At 56.0% G+C, this 27,969-nt stretch overlaps 2 protein-coding genes across 11 annotated transcripts in view; one reads left to right on the plus strand and one right to left on the minus strand.

Moving 5' to 3' along the window:
* Positions 1–10,562, plus strand: part of Hadh (hydroxyacyl-CoA dehydrogenase) — a 33,357-nt gene extending 22,795 nt beyond the window's left edge. The window contains exons 2-8 of the mRNA XM_003467990.5: positions 248–376; positions 1,892–2,049; positions 4,379–4,505; positions 5,460–5,549; positions 6,646–6,718; positions 8,334–8,450; positions 9,924–10,562. Of these exons, the coding sequence (XP_003468038.1) occupies positions 248–376; positions 1,892–2,049; positions 4,379–4,505; positions 5,460–5,549; positions 6,646–6,718; positions 8,334–8,450; positions 9,924–10,042 (813 nt within the window). The 3' untranslated portion in view covers positions 10,043–10,562. The remainder of the gene's footprint in view (positions 1–247; positions 377–1,891; positions 2,050–4,378; positions 4,506–5,459; positions 5,550–6,645; positions 6,719–8,333; positions 8,451–9,923) is intronic.
* A 4,927-nt stretch (positions 10,563–15,489) lies between these two features.
* Lef1 (lymphoid enhancer binding factor 1) overlaps positions 15,490–27,969 on the minus strand; it is a 93,484-nt gene continuing 81,004 nt past the window's right edge. For 6 of the 10 annotated variants that reach the window (XM_013150600.3, XM_003467991.5, XM_063260613.1 and 3 more), the window contains 2 exons: positions 27,892–27,932; positions 15,490–16,660 (listed from right to left, as the gene is read on the minus strand). In XM_013150600.3, the coding sequence (XP_013006054.1) occupies positions 27,898–27,932 (35 nt within the window). In that variant the 3' untranslated portion in view covers positions 15,490–16,660; positions 27,892–27,897. The remainder of the gene's footprint in view (positions 16,661–27,891; positions 27,933–27,969) is intronic. The other 4 variants (XM_003467993.5, XM_023564340.2, XM_063260611.1 and 1 more) reach the window with 1 other exon arrangement.

The raw sequence follows: 27,969 nt of genomic DNA on the forward strand, positions 1-27,969 counted from the left end.
GTGTGTGGCACAGTGGGATGGTGGACACCAGCTGCCTGCCTTGCTGCTGTGCTTCATAGGCAGGAGGTGTGGCCAGCTCCCAGGGTCACGTTACCACACTTTGAGCTGGAACTGTGCTCCAAGTCAGGTGGCCTGAGGTGGTAGGTGTCAGCCCAGTTGTCCCCGAGCAATAGGGCTAGCTGTAGGGCTGCTGTGCTTCTGGAAACTGGCTATTAAAAGAAATTCTTTGGTTTTTCTTTTGCTCTAGGTTGCTGCAGCCACTGGCCACACTGTGGTATTGGTGGACCAAACGGAGGACATCCTGGCCAAGTCCAGAAAGGGGATTGAGGACAGCCTAAGGAAGGTGGCAAAGAAGAAGTTTGCAGAGAACCCCAAGGTCGGTCCCCCATCTGATGTCCCTGCGGCCAGTGTGTGGGCTGCCGGCCATGTGTGCGCCTGTGTGTGTGTGTTCACGTTTCTGGAAACTCATTTCCGTGTGACTGTAGACTGATGCAGTAACAGTGTCACTGAAGTCAGGGTGATTAGGAAACTGAAGTAAAGGACTTGAGGTCGAGGAGAAAGTTTCTGCAGGCGCCGAGCCCATTCCAGAAGAGCACTGAGCTCAAGGTCGGGACACTGACTTGCCAGAAGGGAGGACAGGGAGACAAAGGAAGAGACTGGCATCATTTGCAAGGTGAAAACAGTGATAAGATGAACATGGTATTTAGATAGGAACTTTGGGTGTCCAGGCAGTATCTGATCCTGCCCTGTGATGAAGGGGTTCCACCCAGGGCGAGGCACCCCACTTCTGGGAGCAGAAGCAGGGTGATTGATCAGAAGAGAAGACCCACACCATGAGCTCCCTCACAGTCCTCGCTTTGAACACTCATCGTCCTTCCACTTCTTGAAGCAGCTCTGCAAGTCCTTTCCTGAGTGTCTTTCCAAGGCGAGATCAAAAATACTGTGAAGGCTGCTGCCAGTGCCATCCAAAGGAAGGGGCAGGGCAGGCTCGGGGAAACACCAGGGTGCATCTTCATTCACCGGATCTGGTACCAGGCAATGTCTGGCTCTTCCTCAAAGTCAAAATGACCGTGAAAGGTCAGTGTTCTGAATCAGTTCAGGACATCAAGGCAGCCAGGATAGTACAACTAAAGACACTGGGGAAGGGACTCCAGAGCTGCTGCAGAAAGTGGCAAGGACAGTGGGATGAGGGTGTTAGACGCCAGGACGAGGATTGTGAGGGGGAGTCATGGCAGTGTGCCTTTTACTGAAAGAAAGTTTCTAGTTTAAACTGGCACTGTGTGTTTTGCCCTTACCTTGTCCATCGGGCCGATTGGTGCCATGAACACACAGCTCTGCAGATGGATGGGTCTTGGTTACTTTTCTTGTAGCTGAGACAAAATACTTGACACCCAGAGTTAATGGAGGAGAGGTTTATTTGTCTTACCGTTTGTAGAGTTTTCAGGCCATCATTAGCTGACTCCAAGGCGGTTGCACTTGGCTGGGGGCAGTTGTTTGTGGTGGAGCGAGACAGCCAGAGCAGCCAGTAAAAGCCCATCTGTGTCATTTGTTGTCTGTGACTGCCCACCCCTGGCCGGGGTGGTGCTCACACGCTTCACCCCAGCTGCACACCAGTGCGTCACATGCTCGGTCCAGCTGCCTCTGAGAAAGCCCTGTGAGCGCGTGAGGCTTGGGGGACATCCAGATACAAACCTTAGGCGGTGGCCACTCCAACGGGGCAGCAAGTGTCTAGGGCGCATAGAGATGCTGCCACCGCCGCCGCCACTGAGTAGCAGGCAGGGGTGTGATCCCGGGAGCCCTAGTCGTGTGTGCCAGGTCTCCACCCTACTACAGGGCCTTTGCTGACGCTAATGCTGACAGTGACCGCTGTTCCCTTCTCCCACCGCCCCAGGCTGCAGATGAGTTCGTGGCAAAGACCCTGAGCAGCATCTCGTCCAGCACAGATGCTGCGGCTGTGGTACACAGCACCGACCTGGTGGTGGAGGCCATCGTGGAGAACCTGAAGGTGAAGAAGGAGTTCTTCCAGAGGCTGGACAAGTTCGCAGCCGAGTACGTGCTCCCTGACCCTCCTGGACATGGGCTGCCTAGTGATCCCTCCCTGTCCCCATACATGGAAGAAGTGGAGGGCGCTCTGGGCTGTCTGGCCAGTGTGTTCTCCGCTCCAGCAGAACCATCTTGGAGCCTTACTGTGGGGCCGACCTGGCTGTGGTGGCCTTAGAATGCCCAGGCTGCCTGCATCTCACCTCTGAGTCCAGAGCCTTTATCAGCGTGTGCTTCAGCTCTGGGCAGTTGTGACATGGGACACATAGATTCATGCTCCTGTTACCTGTATAGTCATGTCACCTGTATCAGGCAGACCAGGTTGTCAGAAGGGTTTTGGCAAGAGGGACTGAGTCACCTGGGAATGACTGCGTAGAGGGATGCTCGGTGTCACCCTTCGGGAAAGTCAGCCCTCAGCCATGGGAGTGGTGGCCATGAGGCCCTGCCCAGCAAAAAAGAGCCCCTAATCCTGTCGCCCAAGTGTCACTCTGCAGATGAGTGTGCAGTGACAGGTGGCAGAGAGGCCTGACAGGCAGGGACACTGTTGGGACTGGCATTGGATCCAGGTTGGTGTCCCTGAGGATTCAGCACCAACCCAGGACCTGAGACTCTGGCAGGTTCCTGAATGCTGGTCGTGGCCACTCCCAGTGGCCTTGGGCAGGGCCTGGCCAGCCTGGGCATCGGTGGGCCATCTGTGCTGCCCATGGAGTGGTGAGTGGTGTCAGTGGAGTCGGTGCCGCCAGCATCGGCTCAGCTTCCCGAGCGCCTGTTGGGGATTGGGGTCATGCAGGCTTTGTCACCGGAGTTTTGGGAAAGCAGAGCAGCTTGAGAGTAGAAGGGCCAAGATGTGGCCTTGCTGCTGGCCATGCCGCCCTGGACTGTCCCTTGGCGTTTTAGCTCAGCACCCCTGTGGAACACTGGCTGAGTCCACGGTGTCTCCCCTGGGCACCAGTGTTTCCCTTGTGCCCAGGCAGGTCATAGCTTCGTGGGCCATCAAGCCTTTTGCCTCAGCCTCCAGGGTGACTGGGACTACGGGTGTGTGCCACCACACCAGAGTGCCGGGCTTTTTGGAGCCAGTCTGCTGCTAGGCCCTCTCCTGCTGAGGCTTCTGGGTGGGTCCCGCAGTGTACAGGAAGGGTGGCCAGTGGTGCAGCCCCTGCCGGGGGCCGCAGTGGGTCCCACTTCTCTGCTGTCCTCACATCCCCACTCAGGCTGGCAGGGCGGGCTGGGGCTGGTGTCACCTTGCTGTGCTGTGCTGTTTCCTTTGCTGCCTCTAGGATGAAGGTCTAGTTGGGGACCTGAGTGACAGAGCAGGCAAAGAAGGGCGAGATTGGGTGTTAGGACAGTGGCGTGTGTGCTGTTGCAGGGTAGGCGCCCGTGTTCACAGTGCATACACACCAGTCCCTGTCACAGTGGCAGAGCAGGTCCCCGGGGAAGACATGCAGGTGACCTGGCCACCTCACAGCTGGCCCCCGCTGGCCCCGCGCTGCAGGTGGTGTGTCCATCCCTGAGCCTGTGTGCTCTCTGCTTTAGGGGTGGCTCCCTGGAGCCAGGCACAGAAGCACTCTGCCCTGCCCTGCTGGCCTCTCTGCTGCCCATTGCCCTGCCCTTAAGAAAACAGGAACCCTGAGAAAGAAGGTGGTCAGTCAGGGCCCTCTCCTGCTGCTGGGGGAAGCAGGGTGGGCACAGGCTGGTATGTGTGTTCCGGGCCACCAGGTGGCATTGCAGGAGCACCCAGCCATCTTGCCTGGCTTAGGCCTGTGGAACCACATGCTGAGGTCTCAGAAGATCGCCTTGGTGCAGGTCAGGACAGGCTTGAGCAGTGAGTGTGTCACTGGTCCACTCTGGGGCTATGGCACTGTGCCTTCAGCTCTTTGTAAGCAGAGTGCTTGACAGGTCATATGTGTCCTGGAGCTGCCCCCTTAGCGGGTGCTGGCAGTGACTCCTGTTTGCCTTTTCTTTTGCGTGGACTGTGGAAGGAGTTTTCTCCTGGGACCAGGACTTGGTGTTTTCCGCTGGGGGCCGGAGCGCTGGCTTGGTTCGTGGTGTTGGATTGCAATCTGAGGTCCCACTGCGCGTCTGGCCTCCCGCAGCTTTGCTCTGTGGCTGAGCGTCATGACATAGCCTTTTCCCTCCCATGCCCTGAACCTAGGCTGCCCTGCGTAGATGGGGCCAGGTCCGCAGGTTTAGGGAAGGTGGCGAGCTGTGCCTCTGCAGGCCATGCATGGCGCAGGGGCAGACCGTGACGAGAGCTGAGCCCAACTCTGCTCTGCTGCCTCGCAGTGGCTGTGGGGCCAGTGGCCAGCGGGGCCAGGGCTCAGCGCCTGTCTCTCTGCAGAGACACCATCTTCGCCAGCAACACGTCGTCCCTGCAGATCACCAGCATAGCCAACGCCACCACCCGGCAGGACCGCTTCGCCGGCCTCCACTTCTTCAACCCCGTGCCAGTGATGAAGCTGGTGGAGGTCAGTGGGGCCGCCCTGCGCTTGTGCCTCTCCTGCCACACCGCTCGCTGGGGACCCGGAGCCGCGGCGACTCGCGAGCTGTGGCTGCTGCTGAGTAAATGAACACCCGCATCTGCTGTCACAGCCAACTGCTTTGTCCCTGCTCAGCCCTCCGCACAGGTCCTGCTCCTTGTCCCCAGCTTGGCTTGCTTCTTTCTCCGTGTCAGGTCAGGTCAGCTCCCTGTGACTGTGGGGCTGGGGTGGGGCCCATGCGTGTTACACAGCTGCTGGGTCTGCAGGGACACCAAGGCAGTGCGGTAGCGCCTCAGGCAGGGGCGAGGTGTGGGTTACACTCGAGGGTGGAGGTGGAAGTAGAGCCCATCATGACTCTGGCAGGCATAAGTTTACATTCCAGTATGCGAACATGTGAGTGCATGCATGCACGTTTACCTTCGTCTGGGCCCTCAGTCAGATCTGATCCTGACAGGTGCATTCTGGGAAAGTCCCTGAGAGCTGCCCGTGCCAGGTGTTGACCTCACCAGGAGGCCAGCAAGAAATGCCCTGTCTGCCAGCTCCTGTGGTGTGACCTGAGCTATCTCCTTAGAGTGTCAGTGATCCAGGGTGACGTGTATGGGACAATGCAGTGGCAGAGCTCATTCACCCTCCAAGACAAGAAGGGAAGGCAGTGTCGCAAACACTGGTGCCCAGGGTGGGTGGGTCATGTGTCCTCACCCTTCAGATTTCCTGAAGTACACGATACAGCTGGGATCTGCAGAAGCAACCTGTTGCCCCCAAGCCTGAAACCTTGATTGTGTGTGCACAGCAGCAGGTCACTGTCCAGAGGAGGGCACCTGGGCAGCGTCTGTTTTGGCCTGAGAGCTCAGCTGCTGCGAGGAGCTGTTGGGCCAACGTTTGCTCAGGACACGTTGTAGTCAGCTCTAGTGCTCTGGCCCTGACTCTGCTGTGCGTCCCCAGGTCATCAAGACACCCATGACGAGCCAGAAGACGTTTGAGTCTCTAATGGACTTCAGTAGAAACCTGGGAAAGCACCCTGTGTCCTGCAAGGTAGAGCCTGGGGCGCTCATTGGGGAGTCATGGGGTGTGGGGGGTCTGAGTGCTTAGCCATGGCTCCAGGAGGGAGGGTGGGCACTTTCTGTCCTGTGGGCCACCTAGTGTGGTAGGGAGGGGTGCTCTGTGGTCTCAGGGACTCCAGACCTCACCAGGTGGGACAGCCCAGGCCCCCATGGGTCAGTCGTTGGAGCTCATGACTGAGCAATACCAGAGCGTGCAGCCTTGTGGGTAAGGGCCACATGCCCATCTGTGGGTGCAGTCACCCCTCTCAGTGGCAGTTCAGCCAGTGTGGCGGCAGGGCCACGATGCCTTGAGATCGGCCTAGGGTGAGCAGCTCTGTCACCTGTGCTGATGTGGCAGCTGGTGGAGACGAAGGCATGCATAGGCACAGTCATGTGTTTGCCTCCTACTCACATCCTCCGCTTCCCTCTGGAGGTTACTAAGTGAACTAGACCAGCCCTGGGCCGATTTGGTGCACCCCTGGTGGTGGGCTCGGGGGTCACAGTTGGAGCAGAGCCATGGAATCCAGGGCCCTGGCAGGTTCCTTCCGTCTCCACCCTGTGCTGTGGCCAGCCTGCGGAGCTAGGGGATGCGGGGGAGTAAGGTATAGGGCCCAGGCCTCTCCTTGCAGGGCCAGGCCCGATGTGCACCCACCTCAGGCAGATGGAGCCTTTGTCAGAAGAGGCTACATCAGCTCTGCAGAGATGGGAAGTGACAAGCCAGCGACTGCCCTTGGCGCTGTGCACTCCCCATGGACCCGTGCCTTGCTCATGGGCTGAGGGCAGGGACTTAGCTGAGGTGGCTGCTGACTGCACAGGGTGCAGTTGAGTTGTCACAGGGCCTGCACTGCAGTGGCCTCTGCATGGGTGGACTGTGTAGGGGTGCTGAGGTCTGCTCCTCTTCTGTTCCCACAGTGGTCTGGGGAAAGCACTCTTTGGGGGACTGGCAAGGCATCCATCAGGCTCCAGGGTGGGCCTTGGCCAAGTGGAGAGGATAAAATGCCTCCATGGCTCCTGAGTGTGAGCACTGCAGAGCAGTGGTGGCCCACACTGACAGCCACTTGCTGTGTCTCCTCCACCACCTGCTGCAGGACACGCCTGGCTTCATTGTGAACAGGCTGCTGGTGCCCTACCTCCTGGAGGCTGTCCGGCTGTACGAGCGAGGTATTGCCCTCAGCCCCGCTGGGTCTGGGTTGTCAAGGGGGCAGAGAAAGCCAGCCATGTCACAGGATGGGCCCAGCCTCCCTCACCATGCAGAAAACACCTCACTGTGAGTTCCAGAGCTGTGCCATGGGTGGGGGCAGTAAGTCCGAGTGTGCACCGCCCAGGCCCAGCCACTGCTCAGTAAAGCCCGGGTGGGGTTCTCCTGGCAGTGCCCCAAGCAGCTGGCAGGTGGCACTGGGAGCCGGAGGAGGAAGCGGCTTCCTATTCTGGCCAGTATGGCTGGTCGTACGGTGCACTGGGAAGCTGTTCTTCGGTGTCTAGGATGGCGTGCTTAGGTGGAGTGTGAAATGCACAGGTGTGCGTGTGCATGTGTGTATGTGTGTGTTCACTCCTATCACTCAGGACAGAAGTTTCAGGATTGCACCAACTTTGTGGAGCTGTTCTGGTCATTTGCAATGGGTCCCTGTGTCTCCATGGAGCCATCGAGCTCAGCACCCACATCCTGCTGTGTGGTCTGCGTGTGTGTATGTGTGTGTGTGGGCCCCGAGATGAGTGTCAGGCTATGACTTGGAATTGTGACCTGGGACCCCAAGCAGTGGCTGGGGGAAGAGAAAGGCTTAGCGTGGAGGACTCAGGCCCACGCTCCAGGCACAGGGTGTGCCCAGCAGTCACTCCTATGTCCCAAGGGGGCTGCAGAGCCCCAGAAGCTCAGGCGTGGAGTCCTGCGTGGAACCACTGTGCTGCAGAGCCACACACACCAGTGGCTTTCTCCTGCCACGTCCTCCCCTTCAGCATGGCTGTGGTGGTTCTGTGTGTTTCAGCCCTGTGTCCACCACATGGGCAGCTGCAGTGCTGGCTTTTCTGTCTCGTACTGAGCCCTGGCCACTGGGTGCACGGCTGTCAGAGGAGGCGCATCTCGGCAAGCCCTTGGCTTTCTGATGGCCCTGCACCCACATGTGCTTCGCCTCTTAGACACCCCCACGGACCACAGCTTGTTTTCCCCGGGTGCCCTGGTCTCCCCAGCATCACTTAGTGTCATGTGTGCTCACAAGGTGGTCTCTGGGGGGGTCTGAGTACTTATTGTTCCTTGTGCACGCAGGTCTGAGTTTATTTGGCTTTGCTGTGACTGACTGCTTCTCTGTGTTTTGAAACAGAATTTGAGATGCTGCCACTGCAGTCCTTCCAGTTTCTGGCTGCAGAGAAAGGCGTGGGCTTGGGAGTTCTGCTGGGTGGTCCCGAGGAAACACACCTGGCCCTTGTCTTGGCAGTGGCCACGCTCAGTTGGCTTTGGGCTCTCTTTAAGCAGCTTGCTTGCTCTGTTGGTTTTTCCCTCCTGTCCCCCAACTTGCTCTTTCTTTCTTACTGCTCAGCATCAGATGATGCGCAGCTGAGCTGGAGCCCCAGCCCCTGGGGACGGAGCTGGGCTGTTTCCCCTGAAAAGCCACAGAGCCCTTGCCCTCCCTGCAAGTCCGGGTGCAGGAGGCACTGGGCATATCTTTGGGGAGCAGCTCTCCAGACAGGCTGAGCAAGCGTCTGGGGTTCTCCTGGTTCTGGGCCTCTCCGGAGAGGGGGACTTGGGAGCTTCACTGTGATGCAGGGGTGCCCTTCTCCTCAGGTGATGCGTCCAAGGAGGACATCGATGTGGCCATGAAGCTGGGTGCCGGCTACCCCATGGGGCCTTTCGAGCTCTTGGACTACGTTGGGCTGGATACCACGAAATTCATCCTAGATGGTAGGAACCAGCACCATCCCAGCTTCCAGGGCCCCTCACCAGCGGCTTGGTGCATTCTGGGTGTTAGGACAGAGAACCAGGGATGGTTCTGTATAAAGAAAAGAGGGGTGGCTGGGGGACCACACACATGATCCGCAGGACAGGAGAGGCTCATGTGGCTCCTGCTTCTGAGATGTGTCACAGCATGGCATGGGGAAGGCTGTGTTGCCGGCTGTGGGATGTGGGGTGCGCGGTGCCAGGCACCTTGCTTTACCATGTTCTTGAGGGACAGATGTCCCAGATGATGCAGCCAACACCTGAGACAGCTGATCTGTGATCTGTGACTGGAGATGGGGACCCAGTGGCCCAGTGGCTTCACCAGGCTGCACTGGACACCAGGGAGCAAGCCTACAGCACTTGAGCCCATGGGGTCAAGCCATGTGCAACCCCAGCACCAGGCAAGAGATCTGAGTTCTGGGTCCCGGGTCCTGGGTTCCAGGGGACAGGAGCAGGAAGCCTTCGGTACTGTTCAGATTCCTTTCTGCAGCACACATGGGGTCAGAGGAAGTGGGGAACAGCACACAGGGCCCCGTGCACCCTTCCCCAGCATCCTCTCTGCATAGCACAGAGTAAGGGTCAGGAAGTAACTGAGGTACACTGGGTATTCTGTCACCAGCTGATGTCTGTAGCTCCATTGATTCAGGCAGACAATCATTTAAAAATAGATTCCATTAGTATAGTGTCTTTGAACACAGGATAAAAGTAATTGTGAAGCTGGTAATCCCAGCACCCTGGGAGGCCGAGGTAGGAGGATTGCAAGTTCCAAGTCCGACTTAGCAAAACCTTGTCTCAAAGTAAAAAATTGAATTAAGGGCTCATGATATACCATATTGTGATGGACCTGGGTTCAATCCTGGGTATTGAAGAAATACACATATGTACATACACACACACACACACACACACACACACGGGATTGCTAGCCAGCTGTAGGGACATACATTTGTAATCCCAGTGCTCAGGAGGATGATTGAGGTAGGAGAATTGCAAGTTCAAGTCCAATTTAGGCAACTTCATGACTTAGCAAGATCCTGTCTCAAAAGATCTTAGAAGGGCTGGAGATGGAGCACAGTGTGAAAGCCCAGGGTTCAACCCCCAGTCCTGCAAAACTAAGACAGCACAGCACTGAAGCACCACGAGAGAATGTGGTTCACTGCTCCCAGTCTGGCTGTGTGGGTAGAGAGGGTCGTCCTGGTGGTGCATGGGGCTTTGGAGTGGCAGCATTGTTTGCCTGTGCCCTGCGGCAGCTGAGCTGCACTGACTCGGGCATGTACAGATTCTGTGGTGACTTGGACTTGTGCTGTCAGAGCACAGCAGACCCCAGCCGTCGAGCAGGCTCCCTGCACAGCCCCTGGCATGGGTCCTGCAGCCTCGGTGGATGCCCTGGGAGACCCACAGCCAGAACAAGCCCTGTACTTCACCCCCTTTCCCTAGGGTGGCATGAGATGGATTCGAAGAACCCGCTGTTCCAGCCCAGCCCTTCCCTGAGCAAGCTGGTTGGGGAGAAGAAGATGGGCAAGAAGTCCGGGGAAGGCTTCTACAAGTACAAGTGACTTGCTTGCCTTGGGGGTCGTGGGAGCCTGAGGCTCCAGTGGGAGTGCAGGGCGGGGCAGGGGCTCTCTCTGGTGCACCTGTGCCTGGCCCTGCACGGAGATTCCTGCCTGGAGCTGAGCCGACCCACCCTCACTGCGTTTCCACTGAGAGCCTTACACCTTGGTGCCTTGGCGTGGGTGTCTTTGAGCCTCTGGCTATATACCCTTCCAGCCCCCATGTGGGAGGGGCGCCCTTCCTCCCAGAGCCCTCGAACTGCCACCATGCTGTCCCAGGTCCCCTGGGGTCTTGGGGCTTTGGGGGTGCGGGGACACCAGCCGCCATGTGGACTGAGCAGCTCTGTCTATCACCACCATGGCGGGGGGGAAGTATCCAGACCCGCAGGGGTGTGTGGTGGCTGTCTCCTCTCTGTCCGTGAGAAATCAGTGCTGTACACAGCCTCTCCTTGATTCTGATACAGTGGGATCCTTTAGTCTGTGAAGCTTTGAATGGGAATAAACACCTGTGATCTAATGGGCAGAAGGCTGCGTGGATATCCAAGTGACGGCTTGATCACCGACCGGCCCTTGGAAGCAGTGCAGTGGGGCGGGGCGGGGCGGGGCAGCCAGGCTCAGGCGCCTCAGGAACATCTGTTTCTCTTTGCCAACAAAGTGGAATAGCGAAACCCTAGCTTCTTTAATCATTGGCCCTCAGGCCCCACGAGAGAATCCGAGCTGGGGACACAGCGCCCTGAGGTCGCGCCCACTAGCAGAGCCACCTCAGCCAGGCCCCCACTGCCCAGTCGGTCCAGGCTCTGGGGGTGAAATCCAGCCCCACGAGCAGTTGGGGAAATCCTGTATTGAAGCTTTCAGACGGGCCGACCCCAAGATGGAGTGCCTTGTTTTGTGTCCAGGGTTATGTTTCTCATGTGTTTTTTTATTTATTGATTTCATGATTGATTAAAAGCTCTTTAGTTTTAAAAAAAGTATTTGAGGGACTGGGGGTTTAGCTCAGGTTCAGGTGCCTGCCTGGTAAGCATGAGGTCATGAGTTTGATCCCTGGTACCAGGAAAAAAAAATTTGAATGTGGGCAGAGGCAGGAAGATCACAAGTTGGAGCCCCACCTCGGCACCTGTGTGCCAAAGTGGGGGTGGATGTTAGCCCCGAGTCACTTCAGTGACCTGCCTGAGATGCGGCCATGGTCACGGGTAGCCGCAAGGCAGACCTGGAGGAAGCCTGTGGCCTCTGCTCACCAGGTCATTTGAGGGAGGGGTGACTGGGAGATCCGATTAATGTTTAAATGAAATGGGTTCTGGGGAGAATTTGGAGGGATTCATGGCAGTATGTTTGACTATGGTAAATCTAAAATGTTGAACACTCCTTGTATGTTTTGGTCCCATTGTGTGCACTTGGTCAGGGTTGCCTTCCAGCCCTTGAGCCCGGAGGTGAAGCTGTAGGGGAGGATGGAGCGTGACCTTTCACCCGCCATCCCTGTGCAGCAGGCCTGAGGAAGGGGGGGCGGTGTGTGTACAGGCAGGATCGGCCCTATCTGTGCACCCCATCTGGGGGCGCAGCTGCCTCCCTCCCATCGTTGGTTCATGGTGGGCTCTGACCATCAGCACTGTGTCCTCACCAGCCGTATTCAGCACTGTGTCTTTGACAACCCAAGGTGGGCTGTTAAAATTTACAGGCTGATTTTCCTTTCTCCTGGTGCCTGCCCTTACTGACTAAATGGTGTGTGTGTGTGTGTGTGTGTGTGTGTGTGTGTGTGTGTGTGTCTGTGTGTATGTGTGTATGTATGAGTGAAATTAGGAGTTATTTTGCTGGAAGAATTTTGTGGCATTCCTTTATGCAAGTCACAGCTAATCCCAAATGCAGAGAGGCCCCATGAAGGACAACACATCTTACCAGTGTCACTTGCAGTTTGTATTTTTGCAGTATTAGAGATGGGCGCAATGCCTTGCTGGAAGATGCTCTGCTGAGCTGCATCTGGGCCTTTTTTTTGCGACTGTGTCTCACTAAGCTGCCCGGCCTGGCCTCAGACCTGTGATCCTCCTCCAGCCTCCTGGGGAGCTGGGATGAAACACCTGTGCCACCACATTCAGTGGGGACTGTTTTCATTCAGCTCCTGCCTCTCTGCACCCCAGGGTTCCTGATGACACTTGAGGTCCCCGTCCCTACTGGCCAGAGGTCTCATGTCCAGTCTGACATGCTGCTGTAGGGAGAAAGGGTAGGGGGAGCACGGACACCATTGTGCTAAGCACATTTGAGTTGCAGTGGCCACGTGTGTCTTGTTGAGGGTGAAGACGCAGGCACGGAAGACAGGTTTTGGAGGCTGGATGCATGGCATGAGCCTCAAGGAGCAGGTGGCAAGGAAAGAGTAACCCTGCTGCATGAGGCCTGAGGAGGTGGAGGGCACCACCCCTGCCTGATGCTCCTATGGTGCTTTAGGTGAGATGGTGTTCAGGGCTCCTCTGGGCTTGGTCTGCCCTTGCTTTGTGAGGTGGTACAGTGTCCCCAGGGCTGGGTGTGCAGGGCAGGCTGTGAAGCTACAGGGAGGTAGGGTGCAGCATGACCTTTCACCCAGCAACACACTGAGCAGTGGGGCAGTGGGCACCTAAGACGACAGGAAGGCCAGTGCGCGGGCCCTATTCTCTCTGGTCACTTCGTACGTCTTGCTGATGGAAGGAAACACCATTGCAGTGTAACTCATCGACCCCACCAAGCTCTGATGTGAGACAGGTTAAAGGTGGAGAGGTGCCTGGTCACTTGATGCACTGCCTGCGGGAGAGACAGTTAGGGTGACAGGTGATCACGCCTTCTATTTCTGTGCTGTGATCTCGTACCCTCCCTGCAAACCTCTGCTCTACCAGTTTCTCCCACATTTAATGGGGATAAAACCTGCTAATTCATTTAGCTGGCAGTACATCTCCAGTATTAGAGATTAAAGTAAATCGGGGTAGATGACTAACGCCCCAACGCTGTCCTCTTGATTTAGTTAGTCCTGATTACCACCTGCTGCTCTGGGCTGAAGAAATACATTTGATGTTCTACAGCTTCAGGCGATGCGGAAGCAGGATACTTTTACAGTGGACCAAAAAAGCACATTTCCTAACAAACTACAAAATGAGGAAATCTATTCATTGGCCAGTTTCCATCACCACCCATGCATTTGTCCCAAAGAAATGGCTCTGGGGGTTCATGAGGGGCTCAACCGTGGCTGAAGCTCTGCAACTCCAACCTGGGCTTTCCCCTGGACACCTGCTGCTAACATGATGACCACCCAGGGACAAGGATGCTGTGCGTGTACCACAAGAGCAGACAGTGAACAATTTGATGACCAGAAAACACTTTCTACAGTTCTTTGAGCAGGGCTTTGGCACTCTGTAACAGTGCAGTGAATTACATCTTTAATATTAGTTGACTCTCAATAGCATTGGTGATGCGTGATTAGCATTTCCCTTCAATAAAGGGAAATAACTGATGTTCACTTGAGTTCTGAAGGTCGACTAAGTTACTAATTTTATGTTATCTACTGTGTGTGACGTTTCACCAATTCATGAGAGCCCTGCACATGTGAAATAGTGACGCTGGCATCACGCCTGCCCTGTGTTTACCCTGAGCGACTGCCGGCTGCAGAGGAAGATCGTGGAAGGTTTTCCATTGCACAGTCACAGGAGTTTAGAAAAACAGCTTCAGAATGATAGCCAAGAAAGGCAGCCGCTGTCCTTTTGTTCCTTTTATGCGACATTTAGAGTCACATCCTTCTAGCGTTACGAGGGGTAGCTTTTAGTCTGCACCCCAAAGCAGCTCAAATGCTCCTGAGTGAAGCTCTCACGTTAAACCCCAGGTGTCCTGCACTGCCCCCGGGCAGTTCTTTATGCCACAGAAAGCTGCACATCAGTCTTGTGCTGGGAACAGTAAGCAAAACACACCAACCAGTTGCTGTCAGGTGGGACTGAAGTTTCTGCTGAAACTGTGCATTGCTGCAGGACTCTCAAGAGGAAGGCCACACACGTCTTGTTCTGCTCGTGGCCTTTATTAGGGATTTCCATATTATTTGACCAAGTCGTTTGAAAATCAGTTCTACTCAGGGCAGCTGGAGCCAGGAGAGCCCCACCCAGCTCACAGAGTTGCAGCAGCACCAGGGGGAGCAGAGTTGCACAGGCACCAGGGGGACCCTGGCACCAGGCCTGGAGAAGGCGCCCCCAGAAAGAAGGTGGACCACCTGGCACGGCCCCCAGCTCTGTGTGCTGTGGGAACGAGGCCCCAGGAGTTCCGTGTGCCTGAGATACTCCCCTTGGTCCCCAGCACGCAGGCCTTGGAGAGGAGTTGGGTGGACAGCAGAAAGGAGCCTGTGCAGGATGCCAGTCACTTGGGAAGATTTATTCTGGAAGAAATGAGGCAGGAGGGGACAAAGACAATGGAGGGAACAGCTGGGCATGGAGGGGATGAACAGTTCGTGTTTCCAGTGCTGCTGATTCGTTCATTCATGCACCGTGAAGTGCGAGGCAGGAGGAGCAGGAGGAGGGTGAGCTTTGGCCAAGCTGTCTCTTTCTAGTTTACGTCCAGCGTGTGTGTCTTCAACACACAGGTGTTTAGTAGTTACTTGTGAGACCTAGAAGAAATACCACCTTTTCTTTTCCCCCCAAAAGTAACACTCTTGCCTTCTACACTGTCTCATTGTATTTTCTAGTTAACTCCCCGAATGGGGACAGTGGCCGCCTCAGCCTGCCTGACAGACTCTGTTGACAGACATTAAGAAATGTGAGCGATTTTCAGATGAAGTTCGGGTTAGGCCAAATACAAAACCTTTATGACAAGTAGGTCCTCTGAACATACTTTCCCCCGGTTCAATTTTAGGACTCAATGAAGAATTGGAGCGTTTCCAGAGGGCAGTAATGAAATGATTAAAGGACCGATGATGAAAGGTTCAAGGAATTGGGATTACTTAGCCTGGAGACGAGGATTTGAGGGGTGATTTAATGGCAGTCTTCAAGCACAGCGCAGAAGGCTGTTACCAGCGTGGCAGCCAGCTGTTCCCCAGCTGTGCTGCGGGGTGAGCGAGAAGGGAGTTCCTGGGAGGGAGGCCAGGCCGGTGGCACCAGAGCTGCTCAGCGTAGCCTGCGGGTAGAAGTCTGTTGTGGAAGACTCAAAAGCCAAGGGTTGGAAGTGCATCTCTTGCTGAGTCACATGACAAAGCCTTAGGGTAAAATGAGTCACAGACATAAAAGGGCCACTTAGTAACATGAGGGAGACTCTGGGACCCAGGGCCAGGAACACGGGCACCTCGGGAAGGGGCTCACCCGGAAACCACTCCCACCCCATACCCTGTCTCCACCAGGCAGAGGAGGCCCGGCCACCTCATGGCACCGGTGCCCGCGCCAACTGCCCCAGCTGGTCCAAACTGGCCTCAGGTTCACTCTGAGCAACCAGACAGCATCAGGAACTTCACTCTTAATAAAGGGGCATTTCTTTTTAAAAATGTTTTATTACAAAGCTTCTTTTAAAAAACGCTCAGCACATTAACTCAAACTGGAATGACAAAGGTTAGAGACAGTTTGGGGCAGGGGCTGCGCCTTGCTCTTTAGAAAAATGGGTACATCGATGCTCATTTCAACAACTGGCATAAAATCCCACTAACTGCCTAGTAAAACAGATACAAATACAGGACATTGAAAGGAATAACAACTCAAGTGCTGGGCTTTTTACAACAAGGGGTGAAAAAGAACAAAACTGAAGGTCACTGCAAACTGGTCTGAAGTGTGTGTCAAGGTTACTGTTTAAAAAAGGGAAACAAAATCAAGGAAAACTAAGTGAACGGGAGTGCCAGTCGCTACCCACAGAGCGGTCTCGGACACCTCGTCCTCGCAAGGACAGAGGACACTGCTGTGACGCAATCACGGAGAAGCCGCTCGCGGGCTGCGATTTCTCAGAAACAGGAGGCTTTTCATTTGTTTTCATTTCAAACTTTTCCTGACCTTTAAATTTTATTTAAAAGCTCAGAGCTAGCAAAATATACAACAAGAAATTAAACCTAAAAAGTGTAAATTTTTTTTAAAATTCAAGTTAAAAAAAAAAAAAGCAAACAAAAGATTGACCAAAGTTCTGCACTGTTAAATAAAAGCAGTAGGAGAAAGGAAGGAGAAAACGAAGACAAAACAGAGGGGCCGCTCCCACAAATTCCTGTGCTGGGGTGTGACCAACAGGCTGACCAACGACAGATGGACATGATGGCTGCTGGCTCCAGCTGCATGGCAGGCAAAGGCGGCCAAGGTTTTGTCCTTGCCCGGGGATGGTGCGGGCACAGGTGCTCTGAAGAGGCGGGGAGGAAGCTTCCTGGCCGGTAGGGTCCTGCTAGCATTCTCATGTGCTCTGTAACTTCCTTTTAAAAAAAACAACCACTTTGATGCTTTCTTCTGGAACGCGGCTGCTGCAGTAGACGAAGGGGAGCGGCAGTGATTGTCTCCATGGAGGTGTGTCTCGAGCAGGGACCTCAGGGCAGGCCGGTGTGCGCACTCCTTGGGGTCGCCTGTGGAAGCCGTGGAGACAGTCTGGGTTTTCAGCAAGCTTCCATCTCCAGCAGAGGTCCTGGGGTCGCTGCCTTGGCTTTGCACGTTGGGAAGGAGCTGCGTTTGCCACCTCAAGAAGAACAAAGGAGAGGCTGTTAATATGGACTAGCACAGGCCTCTGCAAGACTGACGGCTGTCCACACACCAGTGTGCCCCATCAGACCTAGTGGCCTGAGGACGGCTGGAGTGGACCGTGCCGCGGGGGCCCCCACTGCCTTCAGCTCATGACACAGTTGCCGTGGGGTGAAGGCCTGCCGTGCTTGCTCCGGCTCCACACCCGTGCGCGTACCGCGTCATGATGCGAGGCGGGCTTACAGAGCTCGGTTGTGCAGACGTGCTGGGAAAGCAGCTGCAGCACCTGGGCAGGGGCGGCAGCTGGGTTGGGGAAGGGGCTGTCATTCTGAAGTGTCCGGTGGCTCTAGTGCCCTGCAGTAAACACTACAACGTCCCCAGCATGTTGCCCCCTGGGTGTGCTCCACCCCTTTCCGCTCACATCCCAAGGCAGGAAGCCTCTCCTTTCCACAGAAGATCGAGTTCTGGGTAACACTGGAAGGGACCTTCAATAAATACTTTAAAGTGACCGTTATTAGATACTGGAGGAGGGAATGATTTTCACCAAGAACCCCAAATCCCAAAAGCTTTAGCCAAATGAGACTAAGAAAAATGACCAAGAAAAAACCCTTCACAAGAGGGCCTCGATCCCTAGCACCAGGACACGAAAATAGGGGAGAGACTGAGCTGCAGGAGGTGAAGATGTCACATGGGCTGTCCTTCCCGCCTGTGGCCCCACTTCAGCTGGGGTGTCCTCATCACAGGTTTCCTTTAAAAGAGAGCCTGGAGGCACTGGGCTGCTTCGTGCTTTCATCACGGCGAGTAGAAAGAGGAATTGGGGGAGAAATCACATAATGAACATGCGACTCAATGGTGAGGTCCAGGTTGCAGAGTGCTTTCCACAGGGCACAGTGACGGGGATGGGCTATGTCCCCCTCCTCGCAGGTGCACTGCGGTGTCATTACCAGGACTGCTACCAAGGCTGGCATCTGTGATGACAGCAAAGAAATGGTGAGTACCCCAGTGGCTCCGAAACCCAGACATGGAACATGGGAGGCCTCCCAGGGTGGCTCCAGCTCCTGTCCTGTGGGCCAGAGGACACTACAGAGAAAGAACAGGGGCCACAGAGCTTCACACAGGAGCCTGAAGGGCCACACAGGACCTTGCTCTTCACAGAGGCAACAACAGGGCTCGGGGTCTGGTCTGGTAGGGACCCCAGATTTCCAAAGGCCAGTCCAGGCCTTCCTGGAGAGCTTTTCCTCTCCTGGTGACTTGAAACCCTTAGCCTCCTAGTGAAGAACGACCTCGACGCCTGCACACAGGCTGCTCACTCAGAGCTGACAGGCCAGAGGCCACCAGGACCATCTGTGGAAGGGGACAGCCTGTCCCTCCACCCCAGCTGGGGAGCCGCCTCTGTGGCCCCACCATGACCCCTCTCTGTGTGGGACCAGGCACTGCCAAATCTGCTGGGCTCCCTCCCCTTCTTGGGCTGGGCACAAGTGGCAGTGAGAGGGCCACTCACCTCAGAGACAGGATGTGATACCTGCACGGTCTCGGGGCCTGACAGACCCATTCCTTCCCAAACTCTTGCACTGCTGTACCCCCGACTGTGTCCCTTTGCCCTGTCATCTGCCAAGTTCTCTGGACGAGCTGGCTCAGAGGGCCACCACGCTGCCTTGTGCTTCCCTGATAGCCGGTCAGGACTCCACAGCAGCCAAAGAGCCCCTCACTCTCCAATCAGGCGGCGTGCGATTGAAACTATGGCGAGTGCTAGGCATGCTGGTGACAAGAGACACGTGCCATGAGCCCTCTCGGGGCCCTTTTCCTCTCAACACAAAACAGCTCTGGAGTCCTCTGTCCTAGGGTCTTTTTATTACTGCTTCAATGTCCTGCATCGATGTAAAACCTTTACCTTTCATGGTCATTTTGACTTTGGGGAGGAACCCAAGGACACACAGTGCCAGATCTGGTGACCAGGGCGGATGAGGACACTGCATCATGGTTTTAGGAACCCACTCTTGTGGATGGCATTGGGCAGTGGCATTCACTGTATTTTTGATCACGCCTTGTGAAACACAAAAGGCAGCTCCAGAGCTGCCTCGGTGACAGGATTGTAACAGGACAACTGTGTGAATGGGGGAGGACTCTGCGGGGCTCTCGTTCCAATGTGTTGAAAATGTAGATTTACCGAATCCCCCCATCCCTTGCACACAACAGCCAGGATGTCCAGATGGGAGAGGCAGGGGCTGCTGCCTCAGCAGCCACAGGCACAAGGCCCTGTCATGGAGGAGGCCCACGTGGGAGGCTGGGTGGTAGGGCTGCAGTGCGGGCAGGCGGGCCCCGCCTTGACCCCTCTCTGTGCAGGGCCAGGCACTGCCAAGTCTTCTGGCTCCCTCCCCTTCTTGGGCTGGGTGCAAGTGGTGGCAGTGAGACGGCCACTCGCCTCAGAGACAGGATGTGATATCTGCACGGTCTCTGTGGGGCCTGACGGACCCATTCCTTCCTGCACATTCAGGTGGGACTCCCTTGGGCAGGGCCACCACATCCCACCCAGGGGTGCTCTGAATCCCCCGGCCTGAGCTACAGGCCCCAGGAATTGTCCCACTAGCCAAGCAGCAAAGGCAACCTGGGAATCCTGACACTGGGAGGTGGGCAGTGCCACCCACATAACGCCAGGGCTTGGTGCCAGAGCGGCAAAGAGGGTGCTCCGTCCAGGAAGCAGAGGCTGTTCCATCCTTTGCTGGAGGGGTGAGGGGCCAGCAGGTGGGAAGAGGACAGAGGTCAGGTGGGAGGCTGTGTCCCCTGTATGGTGCACAGGGTCACGTGAGCTGGGAGAAGGGGCTCCAGGTTCTGCACAGGCAGCAGGAGGAGCCCCAGCTTCCAGGCAGGAATGTGGTAACGGTCTGTGAGGGACGGCAGACGGCTGCAGGGCCCCTTCCCCAGACACTGACAGAAACCTGTCATTTGTCACGGGCAGCACAGCTTAGGGAGCAGGCAGCAGTGGAACAGGCTGGTTTCACGTGCTCAGCAAGGACACCCAGGCGCCTGTCGGAGTGATCAGCCAGGTGACCCCTAGAGGGCAGCATGGGCCTGTCCCCAGCACCGACGGCCTGTGAGCCACAGCAAGGTGGCCGGGGTGTAAGGTGTTGTGGAGGAAGAGATGAGAAAAACAGTCCCCGAGCCCTGATCACCCGGTAGCATTACATGTGCTGGAGCGGCTGGGTGTGTGCGGCTGGGATCGCCCTGCCAGCAGGTGGCAGTCTGAGTGCTAAGCACACAGCCACAGAGCACAGCTAAACTCCGGTTCACTTCCTTCTCTCCGCCCTTACCTGGGGCAGGGGTCCCGTCCAGCATCGCAGCCACCCCTCTGTCCCCAGCATCAAGCTCTAAGGGCAGGATCGCCACAAGAAGCCCCTTAACCCGGAACTTAAACCTCAGAGTCCAGCAATGGCCCACAAGAACCACCGCAGCCCCGTCAGCCATGTGCCCAGCAGGAAGAACGTGGGCTCAGCTCTGTTTCTGCAGCTGAAATGGCCCTCAATGCTTGGTGCAGGCCCAGGGAGCCTCTAGCCACAGAGCCCAGCTCCCTGCAGGAGTGAAGGCAGGACAGAGCTGTCCCTAGGTTCTGTTAGACTGGGACATGGCCTGCTGGGAGTGTGTGGCGGGTTGCTGTCAGGATGACTCAGTGGGCCAGGGACGACCTTAACAATTCCTGGGGATGTGCTGGTCCCTGCTGCGGCTGGGCCATAGGGACAGATGTCCTGTGTGCAGGTGGGCAGACGCAGACCTCCCCAGTGGAGACGACAGGTCCCTGGGCAAAGAGGAGAGTGGCAAAATCCTGGGTTCTGCAAACCTCATTGCCTCACGGGAACAGCGACAAGCTAGGCTGGCCCCTCCTCACCACAGCTCTCGTGAAGCATGCGCACTCCACCTTCTAACCCAGGGACAGGATCCGTGAAGACACTGCCTTCTTTCTGTCTCTATAAACTTGGTCCATGGTTACATCTGTGTCTGGCCTCCAGAAAGGCACACATGGTGTGGGGAGGCGACACCCCGGGTAGTATAAGAGCCCAGATGCTGGGAAGAGCCTGGGTGAGGCTGGGGCCCTGTGGATCATCCTGGACCTGTTCTCAGCACTGCCCTGGGTCCTCATCTGTAAAGGAGACAGTAAGCCACTGTCCCTCACTGAGTGTGTGGAGGGTGGGGAAGGCACACCGTGCACAGCCAGGCAGGAGCAAGGTCAGGGGAGCTGCTGCAGTGGGCAGGATGTGGGGCTGAAGCAGGCACCGCGAACCTGGCTGCTGCGAAGTAGCCAGGAGAAGGGACCCATGGGGAACTGGGGCGCCACACGCAGTGCCTGCACATTGGCACTATTTGTGCTGTTCAGCGTCTCGTGGCACCTGGTCAGCAGGGCAAGGGCCACCCACATCACTTACAGAGGGTGCTGCAGAACAGCTCTCGGGAGACAGCACTCTTAAAGACACAAGGACAACTGAGAGAACAAACCCTGAGAGGCAGGGCAGGTCACTGAGAATACAGCAAAGGGACAGCTAGGGACTCCAGCCAGGGAAGTGACGACCTGCGCAAACACGCGAGTACCACGCAAACGCTTCTGATCTCTCCGGTCCCCTCACAGGGCTGAAGGCAGAGTCCTCTCAGGCTCCCAGTGGTCACCACCTCCCTCCCCAGGTCCCAGGACCAGCAGCTCGTGACAGGGAGCATAGGTGAGGAAGAGGAAGCTAACCATGTGCAAACACCACTGCGGCACCAGGGACGGTCTCTCTTCCTCTGCACGCGCGTGTGATCTGGGAAGCTCCCACAGCACACGGGAGCGGGGGAGTGGCCCCAGACAGCACAGGAAGACAGGAGAACAGTGAAAAGCAGTTTTGAAAAATTGCATTGTTCCCCAAGGTCACCCTCCTTCCTACTGGTTCCTGCTGCTCTGTGTAGGGGATGTGGAACGTTGCCTGCTTCACTCCCGAACGTTGCTGACGTTAGGAGTTGCATGCAATAGCAGTTCTATTTATTTTTTTGGTGCCACAGATTGAAAGCACAACCCCAGGCTTGCCAGGCAGGCACTTATGCCACCTAGCTAAATCCACAGCCCCAAAAGCAGTTTATAAAAAAAGCTGGGTTTTTTGGCCTTCTTGAGACTTGGTCTTGCTGTGCCGTTGAGGCTGGCCTTGAGCTTACTTTGTAGCCCAGGCTGGTCTCAAACTCGCAATGATGCCCCTGCCTCAACCTTCCAAGTGCTGGGATTATAGGCGTGCACCACCATGCCCCACTCCAAATGGTTTTAAAAACTCCACATCTGACAGGTAACGAGGTCCATGTCCCACTTTCTGGGAAACCCCACTATCCAGGGAAATCTCACAGTCCCAACCGGGCAGTGAAGTGAACATCCTACCAGACGCAGTTTGCTTAGAACAGGTCTTTGTTATGCCATGAACTAGTTCAGCACGTGGATCTCAACTCGATTTCAGAGGTTTGTGAACAATACTAAATATCCTTCCTCTGGAAGCTGGAACCACCTCCCCGCTCCCCTGTCACTCAGCTAACGCACCTGATGGGTGTTGCTAGTTCGAGGTCCTTTCCTCTAGTTCTGCTTCCCAAGGCAATTTAAATGCGATTTAATCATGCATTAAGGAGAGAAGAGGAGGATCAGTATAGACACTTAGAAACTCAAGCCTGTCTGATGTCTTCGCTGCCATTAGCAGCACAGGTTATGTCTCTCGTTGACCGCTGTGTAGGCGCTGCATGAGTGGGATGGGGTGGACCCTGGCCAGGCCACCCAGCAGGGAAGGACTTGAAAGGCTCACCTTTCTTGGGGTCACTGAGCGAACGGCCACACCCATGTGGGAGTGCTAGACACACGGCAGAACACTGCAGAGGCCAGCAGTGTATGGAACGGAGTGGACGCGGCTTGCAGTGGGGGAAGCAGGGCAGGGAGGTGTCTGGCTGGCTTCCCAGGGCCTCTTCCGGCTGCCCTGCACCCAGCCCTGATGTTGTCTCTGATGTCACAAGACACTCCCATGTCCTTAAAATAAGCCCATCCTTGGCCAGCACGGGGTGCTCTGGTCCCTCAGCACCCATGGAGGGGTGGCTGCTGGGGACCCATAGCATCCTGCTCCCAGGCTTGTATACCCAGCATGGCCCTGGCCCTTCTGTTTTGAAACAAGGCCAGTGAAGCCACCACATTGCCCAGGCTGGGCTCAAACTCATGATTCTCCTGCCTCAGCCCCCTAGAGGGACAGGATGGCTGGGGCTGGTGGACACTGTCCCACGGCCACCGAGGTAAACATGACTGGCCCTCCCCACCCTAACGGTCACCATGCAGACTCAGGGCAGGGCTCTGTCAGGGCATCCTGTGGGCGTCACCAAGAGGACAGACGGAGGATGCCACTTCCTGGTTGTCAGTGCCCCACTCGGAGACCTGGTGCGAGCCTGAAAATTTCTCCAAGTTCCCTTTTAGTTCGTCATTTCTAAAAAGCCTGGCTTTTTCTTCTAACTGAGCGAGCTTATTGGCACCTGGCCTGGGTGACATCTGTCCTTGGGAGGCAGCTTCGGGCCACAGTCAGAGTCAGCCTGGCCAGGCAAGAGTCAAGAATCCAGTGGCCAGAAACACCCTCCTCACCACCATGCAGATGTGGAGCATCCAGGACAGGGCTGCGTGTGGGGCGCTGGGGGGAAGGGCTTTCGACGAACTCCAGGGCTGTGATCTTGGTGCCATCCCCAGTGTTTCTGTCTCCCTCTGCCTTCGCAGTGGCTGGGAGCCCCAGTTCCCAAACAGTGACGCCTCCTCTGGCCTGGCACCATCCAACATTGCTGTCCAGTGGAAGCCAGAAACAGGTTTTTAAATGCTCTGCGTCCCAGCACCACACAATTAACTGCTGGATTCCATGCTTGTGTAGCAATTACCTCGCCCACGAAGCTCACGGCCTGGGGCTTTGCACTTGGTTACAAAATACAGCTTAATTCTTCATTTCATTAGCAAGTCTACAAGACAAGAGACCCCACCAAAACTGAAAACAGAGAGAGAGAGAGAGAGAGAGAGAGAGAGAGAATGTGTGTGTGTGTGTGTGTGTGTCTGTCTGTCTGTCTGTCTGTTTGTTGTACCTACATGTGTTTCCCTGCGTTCAACCACAGGATTTTTTTTTCTAGTGTCTGAAACTCCTACCTTGTTTCTACTTTTAAACTAGCTCTTGGATAGTTTATAACCAAAAGTAATAAAGTAACAAAACATCTTTTCACCTATATCATTTGAGATGGTGGACTTTTGTATGTTAACAGCCTGATTTAAGAAGTTGGTTTTTGACAAATAAATGCAAGAATGATCCTTTTCCCTGACGTCTCCCAGCTTCTCATTCTTTGCCTGATTCCTGCTGTAGCTTGATTAAGTCAGGAAGAAAGGGAAGTTAGCAATGGATGATTGCAATATCTGGCCTCTAACAAACTCCGAAGATGTCACAAGTTCCAGATCGAGCACAAAACAAAGCTCTCGCTGTGCTCAGCCCAAGAATTTCTCAGCAACAGGCCGTGGGCACCTCCTGTAAGCCCTCTTGCATCTCCCCAATCCACACACCTCCTGTTCTTTATCCGCTGTGCCATGCTGGGTGCAAATCAGCTGCAGTGCAGAGCACAGGGTTCTGTAATTTCCCACTGAACTGGAAGCCCCTCCGGGCAGGGAAGGAGTCCCGTGAGCAAGCACTGATTCCCAGCAGCCTCCCCTAGCTGTTCGCAGAATGAATAAGCAAATGATTGGTGTCTGCAACACAGCCTTTCCAGCCGACTCATTCCCTGGGGCTGGGGGCTCTTCTTGTGCCCACAAATCCAAGACTTCCTGCAGTTTCGAAAGGACTCTGCTTGCTGGGGGCCACCTCCAGCCAGTGCTGGGGCACTATGGGTCCAGTTCCTGCTGCCCATCCAGGGTGACAGGAATCTTCACAGAGGCACCGGAGCAGAAGCCCAGGGAGATGAGGCTCCTGGGTCCCACAGTGGCCCTTCCCACCAGAAGCGGGACGGGAAAGCACTAGAGGAGCCGCGGTCTCGGCATCCAGGGAGCTATCAGCATTTGCAGTTGCCCAGGCTCAGAGGTCTTGCCCTTGACAGAAACTTTTCTTAAAGGCACAGAGTGAGTTCCACTCTTTGCACAGGAGGAATAACCGGTCTCCATAAAGCTCTCTTCCTGTGGAGTCCCAGCTGGGCTCTAATGGCTTCATCCTGGCACCTCCATCCTCAGCTCTTCTGGGGCCACAGGGTGGCTCTAGGGTGACCGCTGTCAGTAGATGAGCCACAGAAGCCACGAAGGAAGAGCCAGCAGGCCCTGCCACACAGGAGCCCCACGGTGACATCATGGAGCTCTGAATCCTGGGACCTGCACCGGGGCCTGGGAGGCTTCTCGGGGGGAGAAGCGGGGTCTTTGTGCCCTAGTACCTGAGGAACCCTGAGGCCAGAGGCTTCAAGGACCTGGAAGTCCCACACTGGCCGCAGTTCGTACGTGGCCCGCATGAGAGCCTGGGTCTCGTCCCCGGCATGTCCTTTCTGTTCTCCTGACCCGGACCTGCCGCCCTGAGGGCTGAAGCAGCACCTTCGCCTTGAGTGGGATGCTTGGCCCTTATCATCTTGTCTTTTGAGTCGGGGTCTCACTACACCGCCTGGGTTCTCTCACACAGCACCGTTCCCGTCTTTCCTCCCCTCACCAACGCTTGGTTCCAGGACAGAGCGCGTCTCCGTCTAGCAGTGACAACCACGGTCTTCCAAGTGCCACCTCTCTCCGAGCCTCCTCTGCTAAGGTCTCCTCAGCTCCCTTCACAGTGACACAGTGAACAGCAGCAGGGTGGCCTTCACCAGACGCTGCAGGTCCAGCCTGGGCAGCTCCACCGCACCGCAGGTCCAGGATTCCCTTCCAGCTCCAGAGGCAGAGACGGCGGAGGACGAAAGGCCGGTCCCCCCTCCTCACTCCCGAGACCCCGGGACGTGAACTGGGCTCCTCTTTGCTCTGGGTTCTCTGCAGCAACTGCCAGCCCTGCTGCCCACAACAGAACAAGGTGGGGACATAGACGCAAGGGGCCACTGGTGGGGAGGAGGGGACAACGACACCAGAGATGCCCAGGAAGCAAAGCCTGAAGCTGGGTTGCAGCTGGGGCTCACTGAGCATTTCACACCTTCACCTTCAGAAAAGGTTAAGTAACAAAAAGGGAGTGATAGCTGTGACTCATTAGAAAAAACAAAGACAGGTGATGCATCTCTGGCTACAAGTCAACCCAGCCTGGGCTTTTACAGCAAGATAAAGCCCATGGACTGGAAACAAGACTCTCATGTGCTGATACAGTTTGTTTTTGTATGTTTTGAGTTAGGGTCTTGCTGTGTAATTCAGGCAGACCTTGAACTTACTATAGAGCGCCGTCTGGCCTTGAACTCAGAGTGATCCTCCTGTCTCGGCCTCCCCTAGTGCTGAGATGCAGGTGTTTTTGTGATTCTTCTTACAGTTGGCTAAGAATGTTGCAAACAGAACATGGAGCTCAGTACCAAGCACCACCCTGGGCACTGCCAGCAAAGGAGGCTTCCACGCAGAAGGAGGCTATGGAGAGGGCTGCTGTCCACATGAAAGGTCAGTGATAAAAAGGACGACCTTGCTGAACAACAACAAAAAACCCCAGATAGAAGGTGCGTGCACATGCGTGTGCCTTTACACAGCTGGCTTCTGTGAGGCCAACAGTGCCCGGGTCAGGACTAGGCTCAGTCCTCCCTGGCCTTATGACCCAGCCAGGTGCAGGGGTGGCATTGAGGGCAGGGTTCTCAGTGATGTTACTTGTCCTCCTCCTCCCCTCTGGAGGAAGGGCTGGTCCTCCTCCTGGAGAGAAGCCTGAGGCCATATGGAGCAGGGCTGGCAGGGTCCTTAGATTAGATTACTTCTTAAGAGCTATGATCTCAGACAGCCTCCTGGTGGGCTCCCACTAACCTGGGGAGCTGGCAGGGGTTCGGGTCTCAGGAGCAGGGAGCACTGTGCCAGACACCCGGTACACATCAGCCACATGTGGAGGAGGTGGTGGCTATGTCCATGTCACAGATGCAGAAAGCCAACATCAAAGAGCTGGTGACACCCACTGATGTGAAACTTGGTACCTAAACCCACAGGAAGATTTCCTCTGGGTTGCCTTGTTCAGTCAGGAACCAAGTATCCTACAGCCGATGCTTCCCTGAGAAACGCCACACACCCCCGTCTGTCCCTCAGGATGGAACTGGGCTCCAGGCATGGGAACCGTGGGGGCGGCACCCTGCAACGGTTTGGGACCTGCTAATAACTGTCGGGACAGGACGTACTTCTCCCAAGGGTGAAGAGAGATGGCAGGAGCACCCGAAGGTGGCCACATGGGTGGGGACAGAAGAGTCACACTGAGCCTTTGGGGGATGCAAGGAGGGAAGTGGCACATTGGTTTGTGCTTTAGCAAACCTCCCCGGGAGTGAGCAGCATGTCAGGAGGCAGGACAGAGCTCCGAAGACCATGACAACAGTCCAGAGGGTGGTGTGACTGCCACAGCGCACGGGGCTGGGGTGAGGGCAGAGGGTGTAAGGCGACAGGACTGGTGACTGGCCAGTCCCTGGGAGGGGCCAGGGGTGAGATGGGGGGGACGGGAAGAAGAAAGGTCTCCCGGATCCATGGACCCTGCTGGGCCATGCACAGAGCCTAGGCCACTGAGCGCACAGCTGGCTCCCCTGCCACGTCCAAAGTCACAGGGACAGGAAGAGAAGGACCCCACGACGCGGGCACAGATGAGTGACAGTGGAGTGCAGTCAGCTACGTTACCAAGGAAGGAAGACACTGCACACGGCACACGCAGTTAAGGTCTCCGGGCCGATTCGGACAACAGCGGGAAGAAATGAAGCCTCTGACCCCTCTCATGAGGCGAACGGCAGCGGTCTACACGTCAGCCTCCCCCAGCAGCCACCCTGTGTGGACGAGCACCCCCAGGACCCTCTGGCCCGGGGCAGCTTCCGCTCCACGCTGTGGTTTTCTGTCCCCTCCCCCGCCTTTTCCAGCAGGCAGCTCTGCCACTGGTCAGTCAGGAATGGCTGAGAAGCAAGAGTCAGGGGCCAGGGAGAGGACACTGGGGGCGAGGCGGGCAGAGGCGTCACAGCACACCCACGCGGGCACGGAAGCCGCACGAGGGAAGCACGGATCTGGCTTTGGTGACGCTTTCCTCTGCAGATCTGTGGGCAGGAAGGGTCGTGAGGACCGGAGTCGCTTACCATGTCTCAGATGTAGGCAGCTGTCAATCTGGGACCTGTACCTGCAGAAAATTGCGTCTTTAACAAACGTTTCTGAAG

This window comes from Cavia porcellus, unplaced genomic scaffold (assembly GCF_034190915.1).
Source record: "Cavia porcellus strain 051 isolate PalLab524CR breed Dunkin Hartley unplaced genomic scaffold, mCavPor4.1 scaffold_14, whole genome shotgun sequence".
Lineage (NCBI taxonomy): Eukaryota > Metazoa > Chordata > Mammalia > Rodentia > Caviidae > Cavia > Cavia porcellus.